We start from the raw sequence: 23,829 nt of genomic DNA on the forward strand, positions 1-23,829 counted from the left end.
ATACGGGGATAGAAGACACAATATGTACTATGGGAGATCAGGAACCCCACCCAGTCGGCATACTAGGCTTTCGTGTCATTCAGATTCCATCCAACAAGGAGCTCACACGACATTCTGTTTATACGTTTAGACAATTTCTATGTGGACGAAGGGTTTATATAATTGAATTGTTTATTGTTTGGATCATTTAATCCTTAAGCATTTTAATTAGTCCTTGCCTTCAGACAACCATTTCGCCCTACTACCACCATGCTGATAAATTCACACAACGGAAGTTGTTGAGGGTAGCTAATTCTCAACATGCGCATGCGCGACTCGGGTGTTGAATAATCTGGTGACAAGATACACCCGAGTTTTCGGGTGTCGAATAACACTGAAATATTAGGAATAATTAGTAATCAATGTCTCATAAATTTATTGATGGGGCTTGCTGCAGAAATTATAAATAAAAATATTTTTTTTAAAAATAAACTAGTTGTAAATGTATAATTTATATAGTAATTATAACACAACAATTTTGCACCGACAGTGTCAGCTCTATAAGCTGAAGGAAACTAATGAAAGCAAGAAATTATCGCTTTAATCATCTAAAAACAAACAATTACTGCTGATGCTATAGTTTCTTTAGCTTCACTTACTCATGATATAAATATTTTAAACAAACCCATTTCATTTTTATCATATCTCATCAATATTCTCAATTCCAATCAGGTTGTTGGAAAAGGTGCCTTTGGAGTGGTCAGTCGGGCTTTGTGGAGGGGCAAAGATGTTGCTGTTAAAAGGATTGAAACAGAGGCTGAGAAGAAAGCCTTTATGCAGGAACTGAAACAGCTTTCCCGAGTGAACCATCCAAACATTGTACAGTTATATGGGGCATGCAGAGAACATCCAGTATGTTTCTTATATTGTTTCTTTCATAATCAAATCTATTCATCTTAACATGAAGGAATGGTATATACAGGCTGTTATGATGTTTTGTTATTCGAGACTTCTTAATGCAGATTGCTTTTCCAAAGAAGAATTACAAAGGCAGAAATATAATACATATTTTCATTAGATTTTATTAAAATTTCATTATTATATGTATTTGAAGGAAATGTTTTGAAAATTGTTATGTTTAAGGAATCCAGTATGTTTCTTATATTGTTTCTTTCATAATCAAATCTATTCATCTTAACATGAAGGAATGGTACATACAGGCTGTTATGATGTTTTGTTATTCGAAACTTCTTAATGCAGATTGCTTTTCCAAAGAAGAATTACAAAGGCAGAAATATAATACATATTTTCATTAGATTTTATTAAAATTTCATTATTATATGTATTTGAAGGAAATGTTTTGAAAATTGTTATGTTTAAGGAATCCAGCATGTTTCTTATATTGTTTCTTTCATAATCAAATCTATTCATCTTAACATGAAGGAATGGTATATACAGGCTGTTATGATGTTTTGTTATTCGAAACTTCTTAATGCAGATTGCTTTTCCAAAGAAGAATTACCAAGGCAGAAATATAATACATATCTTCATTAGATACTATTAAAATTTCATTATTATGTGTATTTGAAGGAAAGGTTTTGAAAATTGTTATGTTTAAAGCCCCCCCCCCCCCCCCCCCCCCCATCTTTATGATATTTTTCTATTAGTTAATTTTGCTGAATTGACATTTTTAAACATTTTGTTGCAATTTTTTTTTTCAAGAGAGTTGCCTTAGACTGCTGGAAAATAAGTTTTGACACAAAGCATGCATCCTGATTATGTTTTCACTCTATGCTGAAACTAGTAAATTGAATATTTTGTGTGTCCTTATTATTAACTTATTGAATTATATGTATCTCTCAAATGTTATTTGTTGATTAGTGTCATTTCCACAAGACTTTTGAAAAATTGCAACTTACCAACAGCTTTAATTGTAATGGTTTTCCTTTGTGATTTATTTCTCTCATAGCGGGTGGTTGGATGGGAGCATCACCCTTGAATCATATACCTATGATGTTCGCATGGGTGTACGATCCGATAGTGATGTCGTTTCTTCTTCTCTTTACTAGCCTATCCTGCTTCTTTGGTTTGTGATTGTATTTTTGACAGGGGATATTTTTTTTTCTGTAAATCTTCTGCCTGTTTGTTCTTGGTTATTTATAATTTAGCTTATGATATCTTTAGGTTATGATTTTGATTTACATTTGTACTATTTTTGTTAGATTGCTTGTTTTTTTGTTTCAGCGGTCTCTCATATAACCTCAATTGTGTTGGAAGAGACCTAAAGCAACAAACAAACAAAAACAAACAAACAAAATTTCTCTCATAAATCCATATTCGTTCTTTATCCAGGTATGTCTCGTCATGGAGTATGCAGAAGGAGGTTCTCTTTACAATGGTAAGATAGAAAGGTTCATTAACTTTGATAACCAACTACATTCATGCACTCAGTCACTTTCCATTGCATCTCTAATTCAGAGCTTAACATTTTTCCAAGAAGAATTTTCCAGTAAACTTTTGTCTTATTTGTTTTTGTTTTTTGTTGTTTTTTTTTTAAGTTATTAATTTATTTTCGTTTATCTCAAAGGAACATACTATGTTTTTTTTCAGTAAAGAAATTTATGGATTTGTTTTTTATAAAAGGATCCAATTGAAGTCGTCATTTGTAAACTTAATACTTTGTAGAGATGCTTTACCTTTCTTTTACAAGTTAATGTTAGTGAAAATTCGTTGTGAAGTTTGGAAACTTGATAAACATTTTGTAAACTGTCTTTTTTTTCTTTCTTGAATAAAAGTATTGTTTCAAATCTGCATTGATACTTGAATCAATTGTTTTTTTCAAAATGAGCAACTACTAACAAATTGTGTTCTTCATTACAATGTTTTTATTAAATTTAACATTTTCTTTTTCATCAGTACTTCATGGCTCTGGAAGACAACCAAATTATACAGCAGCTCATGCAATGAGCTGGTGCCTTCAGTGTGCTAGGGGAGTGGAGTATCTACACAACATGAAACCAAAAGCATTGGTACATAGAGATCTCAAACCACCCAAGTAAGAAGAGATACTGAATTAAGTGATGTATTGTTAATTGTAATTCTAAAGTAAATATCTTGACTGGAAAGGATCTGACTATATTCTATTTTTTTTTTCGGGGGGGGGGGGGGGGGGGGGGTGCTACATCGTCATGTATTTTGTGGATTCTTCAATTGTAAAAAAAAATGTTTAATCATTACTTTTTTTTTCTTTTTTTTTTTTTTATATATACTTGAAAATAATTAATTCTATTTTTACAAACATCTATTCTTAAGAATATGTTCACTAAATATTGTTTATTGATGTCAAACAGATCAGTTATAAACCCAAAAAAAAACTCTTACGGTTAAAAGATTCATTTAAGATTCGAGTTCATCAAACCATTACAGTGCCAAAATATTTTTTCTTATATTCCAACCAGCCTTTTATTGATCCAGTGTGGAACAATCCTGAAAATCTGTGATTTTGGTACAGCTTGTGACATTCAAACTCACATGACAAACAACAAAGGCAGTGCTGCATGGATGGCTCCTGAGGTTTTTGAAGGTTAGTGTTTTGTATCTATATATATATATAGAGAGAGAGAGAAAGAGAGAGATTTTTTAAAAATATTAATAGATTAATTCCTAATTTCAAGTTCATAATTTTAAAGATTCTTTTCTCAATATTGACTTCTTTGTTAAATTGATTCAATAGATATCGTCTTTATCCAAACCAGTGGCTTGCAAAGCTTTAGTTCACCACATTCTAAAAATATCACCATTCATGGTAAGGTAAATTACCAATTCTTGATTTGTTTGGAAGAAGGTATGGCATGTCTTTATATTCAAATAAGATTTTAGTTGTAATATAATGACAGCCTTTCCTCTCTTTCAGTTGTATCTCTGAAGAAGCTACCTTCTGGAATCAGTCATGATAGTTACGTTTCAGTGTTGTTAAGAAATCTTCAAACTAATAGGGTCAAAAGATTTCAATGCTAACATAACAGAGACAGTCAGATTCAACATCTTTGTCCACCATCGAAAACCATTGTTCTAGGATTAGGATTAAGTTTGTTTTTAATAACATTCATAAGACGGATGTAGATTATTTTGAATAGATTATTATTATTATGATTGTTATTATTATTATTTATATTATTATTATTATTAATTATTATTATTATTATTATTATTATTATTATTATTATTATTATTATTATTATTATTATTATTATTATTATTATTTATTATTATATTATTATTATTATTTATTATTATTATTATTATTATTATTATTATTGTTATTATTATTATTATATTTTATTATTATATTATTATTATTATTATTATTATTATTATTATTATTATTATTATTATTATTATTATTATTATTATTATTATTATTATTATTATTATGTGTTAATCCCATTTCCATTACAGGTTCTAATTACAGTGAAAAATGTGATGTGTTCAGTTGGGGTATAATTCTTTGGGAAGTTTTAACACGAAGGAAGCCATTTGATGAGATTGGAGGACCCGCTTTCCGTATTATGTGGGCTGTACATACAGGTAACCTAAATTAAGCATACAGACATTTTTCCATCAGGATGTTTTTATTCCTTTGATATTCAGGAAATAGAATACTCAAATTTGTGTTCTCTGTCCTGTAATTTTTTAATGTGAATGTGATTATATTTTTATTATATTTTATATTTTTTAAAAATAGTCCTTCAGAGCCATTAGGTCATGGAGCCGGAGTTTATCCCAGTGAACCTGACAATAGTAATTACTTGCTACCTTTTGAACATGACACTAGTCAGTCACAGAATACTTTCCATCAGATCTAACAGACCCAGATACCCAATCACTGCTGGGTGGATATGGGTGTTAAAAACTAACCTCGACTTTCACCAAGAATGGATCTCATTCCCTTTGTGTGTGAAGCGAGTGCTCTACCAACTGAGCTATCAGTATCCCCTTCAAAAATCATTATCCTATGGTTATTCATGTACCTTGTGTATTATGGTAAATGAAAAGAATAAAAAAAGTAATTGCTTATATTGATTCATGTTTTTGCCATGTTTGCTTTTAAGAATTTGGCCAATTTTAACTTCCAGGAAAACATTTGGTTTTACTCAAAACAAATTTCACCGGAAACACCTCGTAAAATAAAGTCATAGTCTTTTGTTTAATAAAAGTGAAATGATAGTTAACAAATAGTTCCATTATCTATTCAATGTTGCCCTCGATGTATAAGCATTGACTCTGGCTACAACTTCTAATTGTTGCTTACAATTTTCTCTCTACAATCGTTAGCAAGGACACCTTTACAAATATCTGATCACTGTAACCACTGTTAGAATCACCAGCAGCAATTATTTTTTTTTTAATGAAAAAAGAAAAGTTACAAACATTGTATTCAATGCCTGCATCAAAAACAGAAATATTGCTGTAATGATTAGATATACCTCTCGTACAGTAGCAGAAAAAAAAATATATATATACATGTAAAAGCTGAAATCTTTAAGAGTGTCCAGGTTCCATTAATGGTGGTCAGAAATATTGTAATCTATCCTTCATTGTATTGTTTTCTTCTTAATTATTGTGTTGCAGGTCAAAGGCCCCCACCTATCCAAAATTTGCCCAAACCATTAGAGCTGCTAATGACAAGGTAATGTAAGAAAATACCATAATGGATATTCTCCTTACGTGACTAGGAGCACATATATAAAATTATTGTAATATAATGCATTGTTCACAAGTTATAACATCTTTTTTATTTTATGATCAAGTCCAACATGTCATTTTGATTTTGAATTATTTTTTTAAATTTTAACAAAGTTAAAAATATTCTAAGCTTATGCTGTTTCGTTTATAGATTAAGTTTTCTAGTTGTAACAGGAGCTCAAAGTACAAAGTGTGGGGTTTTGATTTTATTCCCTTTTACATCTCAGATGTTGGTCAGGCAAACCAGCTGAACGTCCCTCTATGACTGAAGTAGTAAGGATTATGACACACATGTATCAAGTAAGAAGATCATCATTAGATGAAGGGCTTTTTGTGTGTGTGTGTGTGTGTGTGTGTGTGTTTTGTTTTTTTTTTGTTTTTTTGGGGGGGGGGGGGTTGGGGTTTTTTGTTTTTTTAATGTATTTTTCTTCTTCTTCTTCTTCCTCCTCTCATCTGCTTTCGATATCTCTTCATCTTATATTCAGTATATTATGCTCATGTCCCATTTCCTTGCGTGTACACATGCCATTCAGGCTAATACATTCAGTCTTAGATTTTTTTTTATAGTTGACAGCATCAAAGCTTGTGTATGGAGTCAACCAGATGACAAAGAAGATAAGATAAATTTAAGAAGTTTGGGTCAAAATGATAAGTTCTGATTAAGGTGTTTGAATTTGTCACCTTAAGCTATATAAAATAATAAATGAAATTTCACAATTCGGATTCTCTTGATTTAAATTCAATTTTGTTTATTAGTTCACCCCGGCAAATTACAAGATTAAGGTAAAGGACAGTATGTCATTAATTTCATGGATTTTAATTCAACAAAAACTTTGGGAATATCCAGTGTACTCCAACTTGTACTCCTTGCAAATTTATAGTTGAAAATTTGATCTATAGGATTTTGATTCCTTTATCATTTTAACTTACATTTTCCATTAGGTGTTTATCTGAATACTTGGGGACTGGATTTTAAAAATCTAAAATATCTTTTATTCTTCCAACAAGGGAGAATTTGTTATTGGGGTCTATTCAAAAAGAAGACTGGAGTAACCCAGGCATCAGTGCCGCAAAGTGAGCTAGGACAATGTGATTTGCTCAAGGCCAAACAGTGCAGCGGGCAGCCGAACTCAGTACCTTTTACAGGCCTGTAAATCTTCCGTCTATTGTCGGATTTCCGACAGTACGATTTTGCTCTATAAGTGCTAAAAAAGGTAAAATAAAAGATAATAGTAAAAATAAAATTTGTAACGTCAAAGAACAGAACCAATAAAAAAGAAAATAAAAGACTTTTATTTCGTTCCTCTAAAAAATTAGATTTTATTCCGTTTCAAATGCCGACTTTAAAAAAAAAAAAAAAAACCTTTTTATTTGTCGCATCAAAGACAAAACATGCCGTCTATCAGTTAGCTATAATATTATCATGCCACCTACACGCTCCGCTAGATGTTTATGTATCCACTGCTTGGCTACTGTGCCACAGCCAGCGAGAGAGAGGTCGCGAAGTTCGCGCGAGTCGTCTTCACACACACACACACACCTAGTCAGTAAATAACGCAAACACAGAAGTGTGTCGAACTGGACCGGAAGGTTTCTCTCTATTTTGCTACCGGCACACATGCATAGCTCCGGTTCTTATTTCTCAGTCTCTATATTTCTTTGGTTCAGTCCCAATGTGAACCGGAAAAAAAAATAATGCGAAATAATTATTTTTCTTCGAAATATATATTCTTCTTCGAAAGCTCTCACACCACCGCACCACCTCCTTTTCTTCTTCTTCTTCGTAGTCTTCTTCTTCTTCATCGTCTTCTTCTTCTTCTTCTTCTTCTTCTTCTTCTTCTTCTTCTTCTTCTTCTTCTTCTTCTTCTTCTTCTTCTTCTTCTTCTTCTTCTTCTTCTTCTTCTTCTTCTTCTTCTTCTTCTTCTTCTTCTTCTATAAGAATTAATCCAAATAAACGAAAGAATCAGCGTAAACATTTAACACAAACAGGAGTGAAGATACACATCCTTCAAAAGGGTAGGAATTGTTCTCTTCCTTTCATTTTACAACTAACTCAGACCTGGGACCTCAAATAATTGGGATTTTTTTTTTTGATACCATAAAATAAGGACCTCGTTATAAAGAAGTAGGGGAAAGTGACATGATTTGACTAGTCAATTGACGTGTCATATCTGTGTTGTGTCCATATTTTTGTCCTGTTGTGTCTATTTTCGCGTGTTCAAAAAGTTCCGACAATTTTTTCACCAACCATTTACAGGCCTGCTTTTTGGTGCGAAGCAAAGCTGGGCTACGCTGACTCCATTTAAGGGTGTTGGTGTGTTAGAATATGAATTTCAATGTATCTTTTACAAGGCTAATCATGAAGAGTTATTATTTCCATGTTTTCCACAGTTCTTCCAAGGGGGAGATGAGCCCTTGGTAATCACCAGAATAAGTGAGACTGATGATGAAGATGAGTATTGTAAGTTACACACACATCTCTAGTGTTTTATTGTCAAAGTTCATTTCTTTATACTTTTGACAACTTTATTTATAGTTATCATTTGTTACAATGAGTCGGCAAGTCAAAAATATTAACATTGGATTGTTATTAGCAGAGATAATTGCTCAGAGATCCTTAGTAACAAATGTGGGATTATATACTTTCAGGGACATTTAAATAGTTCATGTATAAGGATAGAAAATTTTGCTCTGATGGAGATGGAAAAAGAGAATTTTACCTATCCTGGCACTGAAAGGCTAAGCAATAAGGTGTTTCTTTTCATTTTGTAAAAAGTCGAACAAAAGTGAGTTTCATGATATAAGTAACCAGATGTATGGCAATATGTTCAAAACTATATCCTCAGCCTTTTTTTTTTCTTTAGGTAAGGGACTTCTCACATATTACCCCAGTTGACTCAAGCTCATTGAGTCAATGGTTATTACTTAGCTTTCCCTATTTTCCTAGACCTGACCTGTCTACTTGGAATTGAAAAAAAATCGTGGTTTTCAGGGGTATTAATAAAGTAGACATTATATCTACTGTTGAATTTATCAATTTGTCCTTAATTAAAATAATGCTTTAAACTCAGACAATAAAACCCTCCAAGAAATTTATTCAATTAAAGATCGTTATTTAATTGTCAGTTGGAGAAATTCGTATCTCTACTGAATTTTCATAGTATTAGGCAGGCCTGTTTTCCTCATTTACTGAAAATTATCTTTTATCTTGAAGGGATTAACACAGCTGAAATAAAAAGAACAATAGAGGAAAAAAGCCAAATGACCTTACATGGAGATTTGTTTATTTTAGTAATGTAATTTTATTACATTGATTAATATATTTCATCAAATGATCATGTGATTTAGTTAGTCTATATGATTCTTTTTTAATGTGAAATGTCTATTGGATAAAATGATCTCTCCACAATGTTGTCCACAGCTTCTGATTTGCCCACCAATTTCTCTGCAACACCCCCTACGGGTACCACCAGTGGATCTCGCGTTAGCACCATCAGTGACACACTTCGCTACAAGGACCCCAGGCCTTTTCAGCCAACAACGCCTATTGTGGTGGAGGTAAACTCTTGTATAACTTATAGTTTTCCAAATTTTTGCCAGTTTTGATCTCTGTCAATTGCAGTCTTGCTCATGAGACTGTGACAAAAGATCGTTTTTATAACATTCACTCCGAATTATGAGTGCACATGTATGTATTCAGATGAGAAAGAGGGGGGGGGGGGGGTGGGGGGGGGGGATGAGGAGTGCACATGTATGTTTTCAGATGAGAAAGAGGTGGGGGGGGGGGGGGGGGTTTCTAGACTCCAGCTTTCCGGGTTAGTAATCCAATTTTTTGCAGGGGCACCAATGGCTCAGGATAACACTGATCTGTCACAAAGTACTTTCCACCATATCTAACAGACCCTGCTACCTAATCACTATTGGTCAACAGTAGGTCAGAAAAAATCCGTACAACACCCAGGAGTGATACTGGTCTCTTTGTGTGTGAAGCGAGTGCCCTACAAACTGAGCTTTAGGGACCTTCTGTTGAAACTAAACACTAATTAAGTATATTAGCATTTCAAAATAGTATTTAATAACATCATATTAACATTGCCATCACCAGGAAACCCCAAAGAGGCCCAGAACTCAGATGAGTGCTCCCCCATCTCTTGCTGCGAGCAGAGAAAGTTTGAATGATCCTCGAACATCAAGGTCGGCAACACCAGTCGACATGAGTAAGCGTTTTTCTGCCGATCTGACAAAACTGGATGAGTTAGATCTCCATGGTCACCCAGCACAGCCTCCATCTCACAAAGGTAAAGGGAGAGAATGAGGGATGTTGTACAGGAAGAAATTTGGACATTTTGTTAATGCATGAATAGACGTTTTGTAAATTAAAGAAAATTGCGTCAAAATATTCAACTCAATAATATTTTTTTTCCTTAAGTTTTGTATGTACTTTTAAGGCGAGTTTAATTTTTTTTTTAATTTCTAAAGTTTTGAATGCAATATTAAGGTGAGTTGAATACTTTTTATTTTCCTAAAGTTTTGAATGTAAATTTAAGGTGAGTGGATTGGATTACTATTTGAGGTCAAATGTTAAATTTGATAGCAATAATTATATTTTTCCTTATTACTGTTTTCATATGTTATGCTCTCCTCATCTGTGGAATAAATGTGAATGTTTTGGATGTTTTTATTGAATGGATTTTCCGGCTGTGAAAATGTCTATTTCTCGTTGTTTGAGTGTGAAGAACAGCTATAACACCTTGTGTGTTGCAGTTTCTTATTTCATTGTGTATTGAAACTTTCATTACCTGATTACAATATCATAGAATTCTGTTCATACTTTCCTCTTGAAAAAAAAGAAAGTAAAATCTCATGGCTTTGGGGTATATACAAATAAATGATGTAATCAACTCATAATCTGTAGAGTGGCTTCAAATTTTAACCGTACCATATTTTCCCATAGTGGCCAACTGTCCTGGTGAATCGGGACTATCTCACTTTGGTAGTCTGGAGAAAAATGTTAAAATTAAAATAAATTTTTTTTTTAAAAAGAACTGTTCATATTTATGGAAATGATCCTTTCATGTCCCATGATTATACTTTTTCCACCAGCAAATTAAAACAAGGAAAATAAAAACTCTAAACCTAGATTTAATTATTATACAATAATTTTTGGGTCATGACGGTATTGTGCTTTAAGGTGTCCCGTTTTAGCTCTTTGAAAAGTTGGCCGCTATGTTTTGTTTCATATGTTTGGGTAGTTCCTTTAAACAAGATGCTGTATGCTTTTTGAAGAAATGAAAAAATCTTTCATACTGTCGTTGCATCGTTTAAAAGCAGATAAGGCATTAGCGATTTTCTATTACAACGGACCTGACAGAAAGATAAATCTTGTTTGCTGCTTCAACAGTTTTTAGTTTTAGTTTTTATAAGCCAAGTGAGTTCTGACACACTTATATAGCTTTTCACAAGCATGCACCGATGAGTCCTTTTGTGTAGATCTTAATAACGTGCAACCTGTATTTGTTATTGACATTCAATATGATAATGCTAACAAATGACAACTTATTAATGGGTGCTGTAAACAAAAAATTTATGAACCATTTTTTTCATGTCTAATATGGAAGTTTTTGTCTTTTCCAAAATTGGATTTGTGACAAGTATAGACAGCAGAAATGAAATGTTAAAAATTTTTGCAAACTTTGTAAATTGAAACGGTGCAATTTGATATCAATACAATAATAGAAGAAAAAAATGCCAACTCTTAACTTCGTTGTAGTGTATTTCTTAATTGCTTTTTGTTGAGATGATGCAGTATTTAGTTGTCAACAAAGATATGTAATTGTTGACCAAAAGCGATATCATTTAGAGAAAGGAACATTTAATTTACCTTTTATCACAATTATTTTATTTGCAAGCACCAAATATTATGACCATGCAATAAATGGAGATAATGAATATCAGAAGAAAATCAAGAAAAGTCACTGAAATTAAACTTTCTTTAAAATATATTTTTTAAAGTTCGTTGAGCTAAAAACATGTTCAGATTTTTTTTGGGGGGAAAAAACCCCTTCAGTGTTATAAAAAGACAAAATCTGTTGGGTGTTTTATATAGTCCATATAGCAGGACAGATTTCTGTCTCATTGTCTTCTTTATATTACCAACTTTCTCTGTCCCAATTAATCAGTGAGAGGTCACCGAAGGACAGGGTCACACGGCACGACCCCAGTTTATGTAACATCTGCTGCTGCAAAGCAAATTGGGGGTAAGTGCTCCTGTAACCAGGAGTTGAAGTGTATCAAAAAGGAATTTTTCTTCCATTCAATATTGGGTAGCTAATTTGGTATGGTGATTGTCTGTGGTGAATAGATTCTTTTGGGGGGGTTCTATAATTTTTTTTTGTTTTGTTTATTTTTAAGATGTGTTTCCTTTATCTTATTTTATATTTGGTTGATAAATTAACCTTGTTCATAAACCAACTTTTAGTTGGGAGTTTAGACCATAGTATACCACTTGCTTCAATCATCAGTTAAAGGTTTTAACAATTCACTGTGTAAGCTGCCTATTTAGTAATTATAGTAGTTTTATCTCTCTAATAACACATTCAAATGTTATAACCACGCATTAATAATTAAATCACCCTCCTTACCCTAATAACCCTTTACGATAAGCTTGTAGAGTTATAAACTTGGATTATTTGGGGGTTTTTCATCATTGCTTTGAGCTTTGTCTCAGATTTGAAAGGAAAATGAACCTCATTGCCAATCAATTTAAAGGGGGCTTGCTTTGGCAATTTTTATCTTTTTTTTGGCACCATATACCTAAAATGAGTTGTTTAATTTTTTTTAGATAAACTCCAAACAAGAAACTTTACATTCATATGTCAGTTTTCATTCTTTTGTTCACCTTCTTGGAATTTTACATGAATGTAATAAAACTGAAATCATGCATCTCAAAATCTTGGGTAATTTTTTTTTTTAGATAATATGATAATCTATCAACATATGTATTTTTATTCTATCAGTCCATTGAGCCTTTGTCTTTGTACGAAACAACCCATAATTATAAATATTAGTAACAACAATAACAATTTCACTCCCCATAGATTGCCCAAAGTAAAAGGCAACAAAACAGATCTGTAGGAGTCAATAGTAATTCAAATATTTTATTTATATATATGTATATATATATATAAATAAATTCACTCACGTATTTTTAACTGAAATGAGGAGGACATGGAAACGATCGTTTCAGTTAAAAATACGGGAGTGAATTTATTTATTATTATATGCTCTTACCTAAATTATCGAGCATTCTCGTACCCACCAACACTCATAAATATATATATATATATATATATATATATCTTTTTAATTGTTCTTTTTGACATGATGAAATTGTTGTATAGTGATAATTAGGCTTATCGTGTATCCCGCTCATTGTATGGTATACTTTAACTACTTTTAACAAGGAAAGTTTCAACATTACAGGGATGATCCTGTTCCAGTTTCTCTGGAATCTTAGATTTTTTAGAATTAATCCAAACTGGTTGTCTCTATCACAGCTTATTTTGTTTTGTTTCTGTTCATTGTTGTTTGTTTGTTTTTTTTTTGTTTTTTTTTTAATTGACATAAAACAATGGTATTTTTTACGTTTGGCCATTTAATTGTTCAAACTTTCACAGCACAAACAATTTTTTAAAATCTTGTTATCTCGTCAACATACTTCATAAGCATATTTAGGCTTTTTTTAGACGAAAATTGTGTCCATTTTTTTTTTTTTAATGTCTAGTTCCATCCCTGACATTATTAACTCACTCAACCCTAACACCGACTAGATCCGTTGTTTACCCGGGTTACTTTTATCCCATGCCTATTTATTACATTTTTCTGAGACAAATTATAGGCGTAGTATTAAAGCTTATGTTTTTTAATAATTACAAGTTAATGATAGTTGAATAAAAATATCTATGTACATGATCATTTTTAATATATTTTTCTCCAATTTTGAAAAGTAGCAAAAATCTCTAGGATTGAGTGAGTTAATAATCTATTCACTAAAAAGGAGAAATATCATTTATAATTCAGCCATTATTAATCAGCTTTGGTAGTCTTGGGATAACCGAAAATTAGAGCAGCGAAGATAAATTGCTAACTTTTAAATGTTGAGAAGTCAAATACGTGAACTTTTATTCAGTGTAATATCCACTAAATGTGCTTAAGGGGTCTCCAGATGACAGCAACACTTAACACACAAGACAAGACAAGACGCATATGAGGCGATATTATAATCTATTTTTCGACAGAGGCAATGCTGTAACTAGAAAAATAACCCCCAAGAAAAAGAGATTGATATTAATTTTTAGTAATTTTTATGAAAATGGGACACTTGTTGAATAAGAGAACGAAGAATCAGTCAACTCACTTAATTGTTGAAATTCAGGCAAGAATAAGTAATGATAATTCTTATGTCGCACCTCGATGAATCATCCAGTACTTTTGTTACAAGTTAAACTATCCAAGAAATGAGAAATGAAAAAAAAAAAGAATTTATTTTAATGTTGTCATTAGATGTCTGGAGTTTTATAAAGCTAAATCTTTGTTACCCTTTAAATAATTTATAAATATCCAAAAACTCAACATGTGATCAATTAGTAGAAAGGAATTGGGTCTCTGATGTAGAGGGTGTAATTGTTTTCACATAAGGCAGATGACAAGAAAAAGATGGAGGAAATTTATGGCGTTTATGAAATCAATAAAGTTGAATGATAAAGACAAACATTTTTATGGCATGTCTAAGCCAATATTTCAATGCAAATTTTATCCCGAATAGATAATGTGTCTGAAAGTTTGATTCTTTTTACGTAGCTTTCAATGTTCCTTTGTCTACACAAAAGACATGAAAGACACACATTTTCAGGGGTGTAACTTACGTTGTCTATTTCAAAAAGTAACACCTTTAATTGTATGACTAAAAGTATCTGTACCTTATCTAGGGTTGATGTGTTTGAGACATTTATTGCATGCCATCTATAGTAAAGTCGTGTATTCCACAATTTATTTTTTTCTAATGTATAACACTTTTACCAAGGGTTATATGTTTACAACTAATTTTTTCTGCACCTTGCTACAAAATAAGAGACAATTTATACATTGTTTATACTTTGAAATTGTATGAAATTTTGATCTGAATTAAGTGTTACCTCAACAAATTATACAATCTATACAATTTACTGAAAGGTTTTTATTATCGTACTTTATTCAATATTGAATGTAATTATGTCAATCCAGTAAAATGTTTCAAAGTTTTAAAGCTTTTCCTTCTCTTTCTTTTATTTTACAAGTCTTGTGCATATGATGATAATAGCAAACAAAGAAACTCTAAAGAATAAAGAAATTTGTTACAAGTAGAGATATGACACACTTTAACCCTCTTTCAATATGACAGTCGAGTCGATTTGTTAAAGTTTAACTAAGAATTCAATTATTTTGACACTTTACTAACCATCTATCATTTTTTCTTTAGAGAGTTGATCTGTAACATGACGGTTCGTTGTAGGATTGATACATTATACAATTGAGGAATATTTTAAAAGTTATGTTGAACTTATCCAGAATGTCAACAGATACATTTTTATTCAAATCTTATGTGATGAATTGTGCCTAACTAAATGGCTTTCTTTTTTGAGAAATTTGCTAATTATTACAGATATAGAAAAATGACCAAAGCACATTGGTTTTCTATTTTTTAAAAATCTATTTGCTTTTGAATGAAGTAATCAATTCATTTTTATAAAAAATGTTTTGCCTGCTAATGATTTTTAGTTCCATGTGTCAATCACCATGTTGTTTAGTTTGTTTGATTTTATAATTTTACATTTGCAAAATGCATGAGTGTCATATATTATTGCCTTGTTGTTCTTGACCATCCATTCCTCTCCCCACCCCCCTTACTCCCACCTCACCCCTCATCCCCGTACCGCCTTGCTGTGTGGTGGTGCTGTGCTGTATCATGCTTGGTGTTTTGTGCTGTGTGGTCTTACACATCGTGTATCCAGACACAAGGACACACCGATCAGGCTCCGTGGACCAGTTATGTCTCTCTCTGTCACCCCGACCCCCCTCCTCTCATCTGCCCACCCCCCAAATCATTGTCACACCCACTTCGCCACGTCCTGGTAGTAAGTCACCCTTTTTCTGCATTCATTCCGTTTCCCATCTAAGGGTTTGCATTATACTCTTGCTTGTATATGACTTTTGCAACCTCTCACTTGTGTTGAGTTTTTAGTTACCGACCACCTGTTCCGTCGCCTTTCCAAATTATCCTATTACCTATGCATGGTTTCACTCTCTCATTCTTTTGCTTTTAGTATGTGTTGATGGTGTTTCCTCCACCGTGGCACCTTATATTTACTATTAATATGTATCAATTCTAAGAAAATTTTGAAATGAAATTATATATGAATATACTATGTCAATATTTATGAGGCATCTGGTTTGTGATACGTGTGTCTATATATGCGTGTGTGTGTGTGTGTGTGTGTGTGTGTGTGTGTGTGTGTAAGCCAATGTAATTTGAAAGTTAAGCGCTTGGAGTCGATGTTTCAGAGTTACAGCGCTATATAAGATTTTAGCATTATTATTATTATTACTATTATTATTATTATTATTATTATTATTATTATTATTATTATTATTATTATTATTATTATTATTATTATTATTATTATTATTTCCATTATTTCCTTTGTCAGAAAATTCATAACAACTTTCTATGATTTGAGGGGAGGGGGGAGGAGGCAATGGATCCCTTGGGAAGAGCAATTGACAAACACACAAACAGACTTTTTATTTTCAATCTCTAATTCATATTTTTTAAAACTCTTTCAGTGCCATTGGCCGTACTATGCGGCCAGAGGAGAATCTGTTCTTCTGGCCAATGACCGCACAGTGCGGCCGGTCTTGAAAGGAAAAAATAATAATGTAATCCAATCCTACTTTCTACAAAAGTACTGTAAATTGAACCAAGGGTATCATTTCTTTCATCAGAACATTCAATTGGCCCTAGGGGGTTATTTTAATTGAGATTGTGTGCCAAATTCGAATGTCGCTTTGTCTTAGCTTGTCATTCTCATGCTGCCTCAATCAGGTGTCAGGCATTTTGTGACGGAAATGCGAATATAGCCTCAGCGTTGAAAGAGTTAATTACTTTCTCCTCTATTCAGCCGTGATTGGGTAGTTGAATGTAAAATGACAAGATGAAGTGATAAGTTCATACTCTATTCAGAGGGTAGCAATCAATTATTGCTATCTATTTCACACTACAGAAACCGAAATAAATTCTCTTCTCTTTAGACATGATAGCTTCATTGGACTTTTTTTTTCAAACTTCATATGAAGACAGAAATGAGTTTGTAATGGAAAAGTGTCACAATTACCAGTGAATTAGCACAAATGTTCATCTTTTATCACAATCAAATGCTTATATATGTCATTCGTATTCAAAACATTGTAACAATAGTAATCTTTAAGATGAAGTTAATTAAAATGACACTTATTCTGATTTTTATTTTATAGTGAGAACTTAAGAAAGCAACGCCTGTAGGCGCAAAGTCTGTCATAGTTTAGCAAAGTTTGATTTTTAGTACCATAAGAAAGTTACCCTCGTTATGGAATCTTCTGTTTATATCCAATTGAACTTCTTTTTTCGGTGCACTTTAATTATTAGTACGATTGAAGCTTTCTTGAACACGTAAAATTCAAATTAGCATATATCATTTACAAATAGAAATAAAATACAAACTTGGCAATTGAGTTATCAATCTTTTGACATTTGTCCATCTAAAGTTGACTTAAATCCGCACACTTTTATGGAACAACCTACCTGCTCATATCAAGCTTTTGAGCGATATTGTGACCTTTGACAATGCAGTGTAAACTATCAGGAGCACACCTGGATTTTTTCTTTAATTTTGGGCATTCACATCAAGAGTAACATTCTTTCTGACTGCATCAGTCTTAGTCTCAGTCTTAGTCGTGTAGGAAAAGATTATGTCTCTATTTGCTGTTTAACTATCTCTATATTGCTTTGTACGTATTGGTTCAAAATGATTGTCTTTAACTAGTTATTAAATGGTTTGACTTTAGATATTCTTTGATCAGTTGTATGACAAAGATTGCAACTCTTACCCCCAATTTTAAGATAAAAGGATTCATTTCAACTACAGGCACAAATAAACACTTGCTCTTCTCTTTGAAAACAGCAAGTGGTAGATCTGATAGTTATCTTATTTCATCTTGAACTGAAATACAAACAGCATGTAGTCATGTACTAATTTTTGTAACTTGTAGCCATGAACTGTACACATTTTATATTTTAACCACTCACTTTTTAAGCAAATTTGAGGGTTTCCTAAATATTAATCATATCCTCCCCCCTCCAAAAAGTAAAAAAAAGAAAATCAAATTGTTTAATAAGGCTTTTTTTTTCTTAGCCTGTCAAAGTGAAAAGCCCTTAACACCCTCCCATCACCCCTCTCTTCTTTTACATCCTCACATTACATTAACTGAAGATTTTATTTTCAGGTCGACAAGGTGTTTCTATTTTTCACATTAAATGTAATAGAATTATATTGTTTCCCTTGCCTGGTTTGATTTTATTTTAACATATTTTTAATGTCTAGAGCTAGTATTTATTTTCATCATGTTCTTGGGATGTTTAGAAGTATGGAAACGCATGCAGAATGTAGAGAAAAAAAGAGTTGGTAAAAGAATTTCATAGAGGCTATACTGATTCTATTCTGAAATCATTTTGTAACATTTGCTATGGACGAGAGGAATGAAAAGAGCAGTGCTATAGGGCAATGCAGTTATTTTAGTTGAGGTCTCCAGGGGTACCCCAAATGCCAAATAAGATGGAGAGAAAGATAAAATGAGTGAATGTGACTCATTTAAAAGGGGATAATACAAAACAAACAATATTTCAGCCTTTGACGATTTGATTTTAAAGAGAGAGGTACACCAAAGCATAGGACAACTTCAGTCCTCTTCGGAATTCGAAGCCAGCTCGCCCTCATGGGCTGTCAGAACTTTTGCTCGATTTGATCTTAATTTTGTTTTTTTTTTCGTTGTTAAATCAATTATGTCCCTCATTCAATTCCAGATCAGTTAACCTACCTCGCATTTTTAAGAAACAGGCACTATTGTCTTTGTTTTCATTCATCATGTTTTGTTGATAATGGGGAAAACCGGAAATGTCACACCATCTGTCTTTGTTAATAATAATAATAATAATGCTGAAAACTTATATAGCGCTATAACTCCGAGACACCAGACTCTAAGCGCTTAAATTACAAATTACTTTGGCTGAAACATACTCATTCACACACACAAGCACACACACACACACACACACACTACACGCACACACAACACAACACACAACACAAACCAAACCTATCTTGCTTCTCATACCATCTACTAAAATCGAAACAAATATGTTTTAAGCAAACGTTTAAAAATAGACAAAGATTCTTTTTCACGAATGCTCTGCGGTAAGGCGTTCCAAATAGAGGGTCCGAAATGAGAAAAGGATCTCATTCCAGCATTTTTCCGAATTCGAGGGACAACTAGTTTTGTGGAATCACTGGCCGAACGTAAGGGGCGGGGTTTTGAATATCTTTCAATTAGTTCTGAAATGTAGGAAGGGGCAGTACCTTCAAGACAACGATACACTAAAACACAAGCTTTGAATTTAATTCTTTTCTCAACAGGCAGCCAATGCAGGTCATGAAGTAGAGGTTCGGCAGAGTCGCACCTACGCTTCATGAATACTAGTCTGGCAGCGCTGTTTTGGACAATCTGAAGACGTTTCAGATTGTATTGCGAAACGCCAAACAACAGAGCATTACAATAATCCAATTTCGATAGTACGAGGGACACAACCAGGTGCTTGGTCACATCCTCAGATATGAACCGTCTAATGGAAGCAATCTTTTTTAGTTGGAAAAAGAGAGATCTAACCAAATTATTAACCTGATGCTCCATCGACAGTCCAGAGTCTAAGAATGTGCCAAGGTTTTTCACTTTGTCAACAATTTGAATAATTGAATTGAAGTTTCCATTCCATTTGACTTTTTTTATCTATTTCTTCAATCAACATTTTTTTTAAAATTAAAGAATCAACAATGTTGCTCTATATTTCATCTGAGATTTTATATAGCGCAATATCCACTAAACATGCTCAAAGCGGTTTACAAGGGGTCCCTATCCAACAGCAACAATTAACATGTCGGATGAGACACGACGCCTTTGTTAAGTGATTTTTTTTTTTCCGACATAGGCAACGCTGTTAATGGCTAGTATGGTGAGATAATGTGAGTAAAAAGCCTTTTCCAAGGACTCAACTATGGGACAAGCGAGGTTCAACCCAGGACCTTCTGATCCAAAAGCGAATGTACTTGATCATTCCAGCAGTTGACATGGCTTAAAGATAGAATTAAGAAAAGTTGCCCTCTTGGTTTGAATACACTTTTAAAACAATTGTTTAAATTTAAAACTCACTTTCTGTTTTAAGCCTTGTATTCCCAATATGAGCACTATATCTTGTCAAAATAAAAAATAATTTGGCTAGCATCATCGTCCTCTCTCTCTCTCTCTCTCTCTCTCTCTCTCTCTCTCTCTCTCTCTCTCTCTCTCTCTCTCTCTCTCTCTCTCTCTCTCTATCTATCTATCTCACTCTCTCTCTCTCTCTCTCTCTCTCCATCTCACTCACTTTCTCTCTCTCTCTCTCTCTCTCTCTCTCTCTCTCTCTCTCTCTCTCTCTCTCTCTCTCTCTCTCTTTCTCTTTCTCTATTGAGTTGAAAAACAGAACCATTATGGTGACTAATTGCCAGCTAAAAATATTTTGTCTATGGTAGATTCTTTATCAAACAATCACGATACCATGCTCAGTGCACACTTGTTATGAACAAGTTCCATCGGTCATTTTTTAAATAAAGTTCTGCCATTGCTAATCCATTCTTTCTCTTTTTTTAAAATGCTGAATTACATATCAGTCATTGTTGCAAGCGCTGTAAAACCCTTAAAAACAAAAACAAACAAAACATAAAATTACTAACAGCTAAACTAACCTTTACTTTTCGCCCTTGCTTTTTTCATTTTTTGTTTTTGCATTAATATAAGCAATTTAGTAATGAAATTGATTTTGTGTTACAATCTGGCATTTTTTCCCATCTCATTTCGTAGCCCTTAATCCCTTAGCCTTGGGACTGAATTTCTTTCAAAAATTGTAATTTCAATCCCATCAATACTGTTGTAGCTTCAATACTGGATAGACGCAACATGTGTGTGGTGTGGGATGCTGATAGGTTATGGCTCTGTATCACAATGGTTGTGTCCTTTAGTATGGTTATGACTGAAAATATGATTGCTTTCATCTAGAGAGTAGTAGAAGTGATGGGACTTTCAAGGAAGCCTGGGTTGCTTTTCTATCACTTTTACCGCTCCCTTGGAGAAATGGTTAGATTTATGATTATAACCAGATAATAATGGGAGAAAATTACAGTTTGAAAGAAATTCAGTCTTAAAATTAGAGGGATAAAGTATTAGTTATCAAAAAAAATATCGCCTTTTGCGCTGCTATCATTTTCTTTTTAGCTGATTTTTTTTTTTCACAAACTGCATATTACAGTACACACAATACAAAATGCTATATTGTCGTTGATTTCACATTTTATTGTAAACTACAAGTTTCAAATATTATGATATCATAAAGGAATTGGCACAGTACAAATTAATGAAGGATTTTACATATTATTGTATGTGATAAAAATCATGATTTATCCCATAACCGCTTGTTATTTCCAGTTAATTTTGTAAAATATATATAGAATATATATAACACAATATATATTTTATATGTCATTAAAGTAATCAAAAGTAGCTTACGTTAATTAGATGTGAAATCAACGACGATATTGCGCCTTCTTCCTTGTAGATGTGAGCTCTATTAATATTACGGATTCCTCTGTTCCTGGCTCTTTTTTTTGTTTGGTTTTTTTTTTTGTAGTTTTCTAACCAAGCTTATTAATCTCACTTGTAATGTAATGTTTAACAAATGCCCAGTACAATCTGGGTGGGGTCTCATAAAATATTACCAATTGCAGATGGATTTTTATTTAAAAATTAGATGTTATTGTTTATATATAACTTAATTTAAAAGTCAATTTCTTATTTATGGTAGGAGGATAATGATGATTAGAATATTTATAATTTTAAAAAAACTATACTAACAATGGTAATGTGTTATAGCTTGTGAAGCTCGAGTAAACTAGAACTTTGTTAAGAAGTTGTTGGATTGACTTTCAGGTGATACTTATGTAAAGATGTTCAGAAAGATTTTTGATGTTAATTTTATTATCAAGAATGTTAAGTTAGTATTTTTTTTTTTTTAATAACTAAAAATAAGATCACAACCATTATAGATAAAGTGGAAAACATCAATCACAGTGATAGAGACTGTATAAAGGAATGTAAAAGACGTGAAACTAATCATTAATTTTTAGTTGAATAACCACATGTACATCTAATGAATCTATTCTGAACTAACCGTATGGTTTGTTTTGTGTATTCTCTGTTTTGAAAGGAATTATTTAAAGAGGAAATGGAATGTATCATCAAAAAGTGTTTGTATTTTGTGTTTTATTGTTTTTATTTGCATTTTAGTAGCTTCCAATCATGGAATAAGAATTTTTTTTTTTAGTTTTCCCACCTGCATCCTATTACTACCATGTTCTTTCTTTCCATAGGAAGCAACATTGGCCACAGACGTATAGGTTCGGATGAATATCGTCGAATGCCCCTCTCAGTGACCACACCTCTCTCAATCAATGTTGGGGGAGGAGCAGTTACTGCAGGCCCCACCCACAGTTCTAATCCTGTCCATCACAGTAACACGTGCCCCACCAAACTCACTCACTTAGCAGGTATTGTTGGAGGTTGTTGCTATTACTGTAATTATAATTATCACCATCATCTTCATCATCATCATTTTTGTTATTATTATTACAGTAGAATTACTTTAAACCGAAATTTTGGGGACCTTCTAAACCATTTCGGTTTAAAGACATTTTGGTTTAAAGCAAGTTCCCGTTTTGCAATGTTTTTCAATGGTAGTAACTTTTTAAGGAATTTGCTCATTTAATGGTATCATGGGTTTCCCGTTAAATGGAGTTGTTGAATAAATGCCGTCTTCGTAACCATTAATTTTTAAATTTTTTTTGGTGTGTTTTAAAAATATTTTTGGGGATTTTCGTTTTCAATTCAAAATTGTTGAAAGAGTTGAGTTCGGGATGCCGTGTTTTTTTACATATTTCTGTCTTGATCAACTTTTTTTTCATCGACTTCACATAGTATTTTAATTTTAAACTCCAACGTGTAAGCACAGTGCTTTCTTTTAGACATCTTTGAGTAAAATGCAAAACTAAAATAAGATCGAAAGTTCTTGTGCGATAATTGATAATGAACGACGCGCAGCTATTCAGAGGTGAAGTGAAATGGAAACGAAAAGGCGTGTCAATGCTAAGCTGTCTACTAGGCATCTCTCTTTTGTTGAAAAGCCATTAGGTTCAAAGGCCTAATTTCATAGACCCCTCCCCCCCCCCCCCCCCTCACACACACACACACTTAAACAAAGTGGAAATGAAATGGCATGTCAATGGTAAGTTGTCTAACCCCCCCCCCCCCCCCTTCCTTATTCTCGTGTTTAAAATCCAGTCAGTTCCAAATCATCAACACACGAGCGAGAACATCTCGCTTGCGTGATTCTACACCCCAACTCCTCCTCTTTCCTCATTTTTCGCCTGCCAGTCACCCGCTGTCTTCCTTTTCCAGTCTGTGCGATTGTGGTGTTGGCCGAGCCCAAGTGCAGTGTTTGCCTACCCCCCACCCCCACCCCACCCATCACCCTCATCTTATACTTACGCTCTTTGTTTAATATCGCCGGCACATTATTACGTGTGGCCACCTTCCCCAATTTTTGAAGAAAAATTGAGAGAGAATAAAGGAAGGTGGTCTCAAATTGTTTCGGTTTAAAGAAAGTCCTTCTTAGAAGTA

At 33.0% G+C, this 23,829-nt stretch overlaps 1 protein-coding gene across 4 annotated transcripts in view; it reads left to right on the top strand.

The window, feature by feature from the left end:
* LOC144968012 (mitogen-activated protein kinase kinase kinase 7-like) overlaps positions 1-23,829 on the top strand; it is a 48,882-nt gene that overhangs the window by 10,594 nt on the left and 14,459 nt on the right. The window contains exons 2-14 of one of the 4 annotated variants that reach the window (XM_078905934.1): positions 712-891; positions 2,332-2,377; positions 2,896-3,034; positions 3,438-3,562; positions 4,438-4,566; positions 5,611-5,668; positions 5,952-6,024; positions 8,116-8,185; positions 9,146-9,282; positions 9,830-10,022; positions 11,904-11,981; positions 15,774-15,896; positions 22,524-22,700. In XM_078905934.1, coding sequence (XP_078762060.1) covers positions 712-891; positions 2,332-2,377; positions 2,896-3,034; positions 3,438-3,562; positions 4,438-4,566; positions 5,611-5,668; positions 5,952-6,024; positions 8,116-8,185; positions 9,146-9,282; positions 9,830-10,022; positions 11,904-11,981; positions 15,774-15,896; positions 22,524-22,700 — 1,528 coding nt within the window. The remainder of the gene's footprint in view (positions 1-711; positions 892-2,331; positions 2,378-2,895; positions 3,035-3,437; positions 3,563-4,437; positions 4,567-5,610; positions 5,669-5,951; positions 6,025-8,115; positions 8,186-9,145; positions 9,283-9,829; positions 10,023-11,903; positions 11,982-15,773; positions 15,897-22,523; positions 22,701-23,829) is intronic. The other 3 variants (XM_078905936.1, XM_078905937.1, XM_078905938.1) reach the window with 3 other exon arrangements.

The sequence above is a fragment of the Berghia stephanieae genome, chromosome 3, assembly GCF_034508935.2.
Source record: "Berghia stephanieae isolate SIO BIC M18660-M18661 chromosome 3, UCSD_Bste_1.3, whole genome shotgun sequence".
Lineage (NCBI taxonomy): Eukaryota > Metazoa > Mollusca > Gastropoda > Nudibranchia > Aeolidiidae > Berghia > Berghia stephanieae.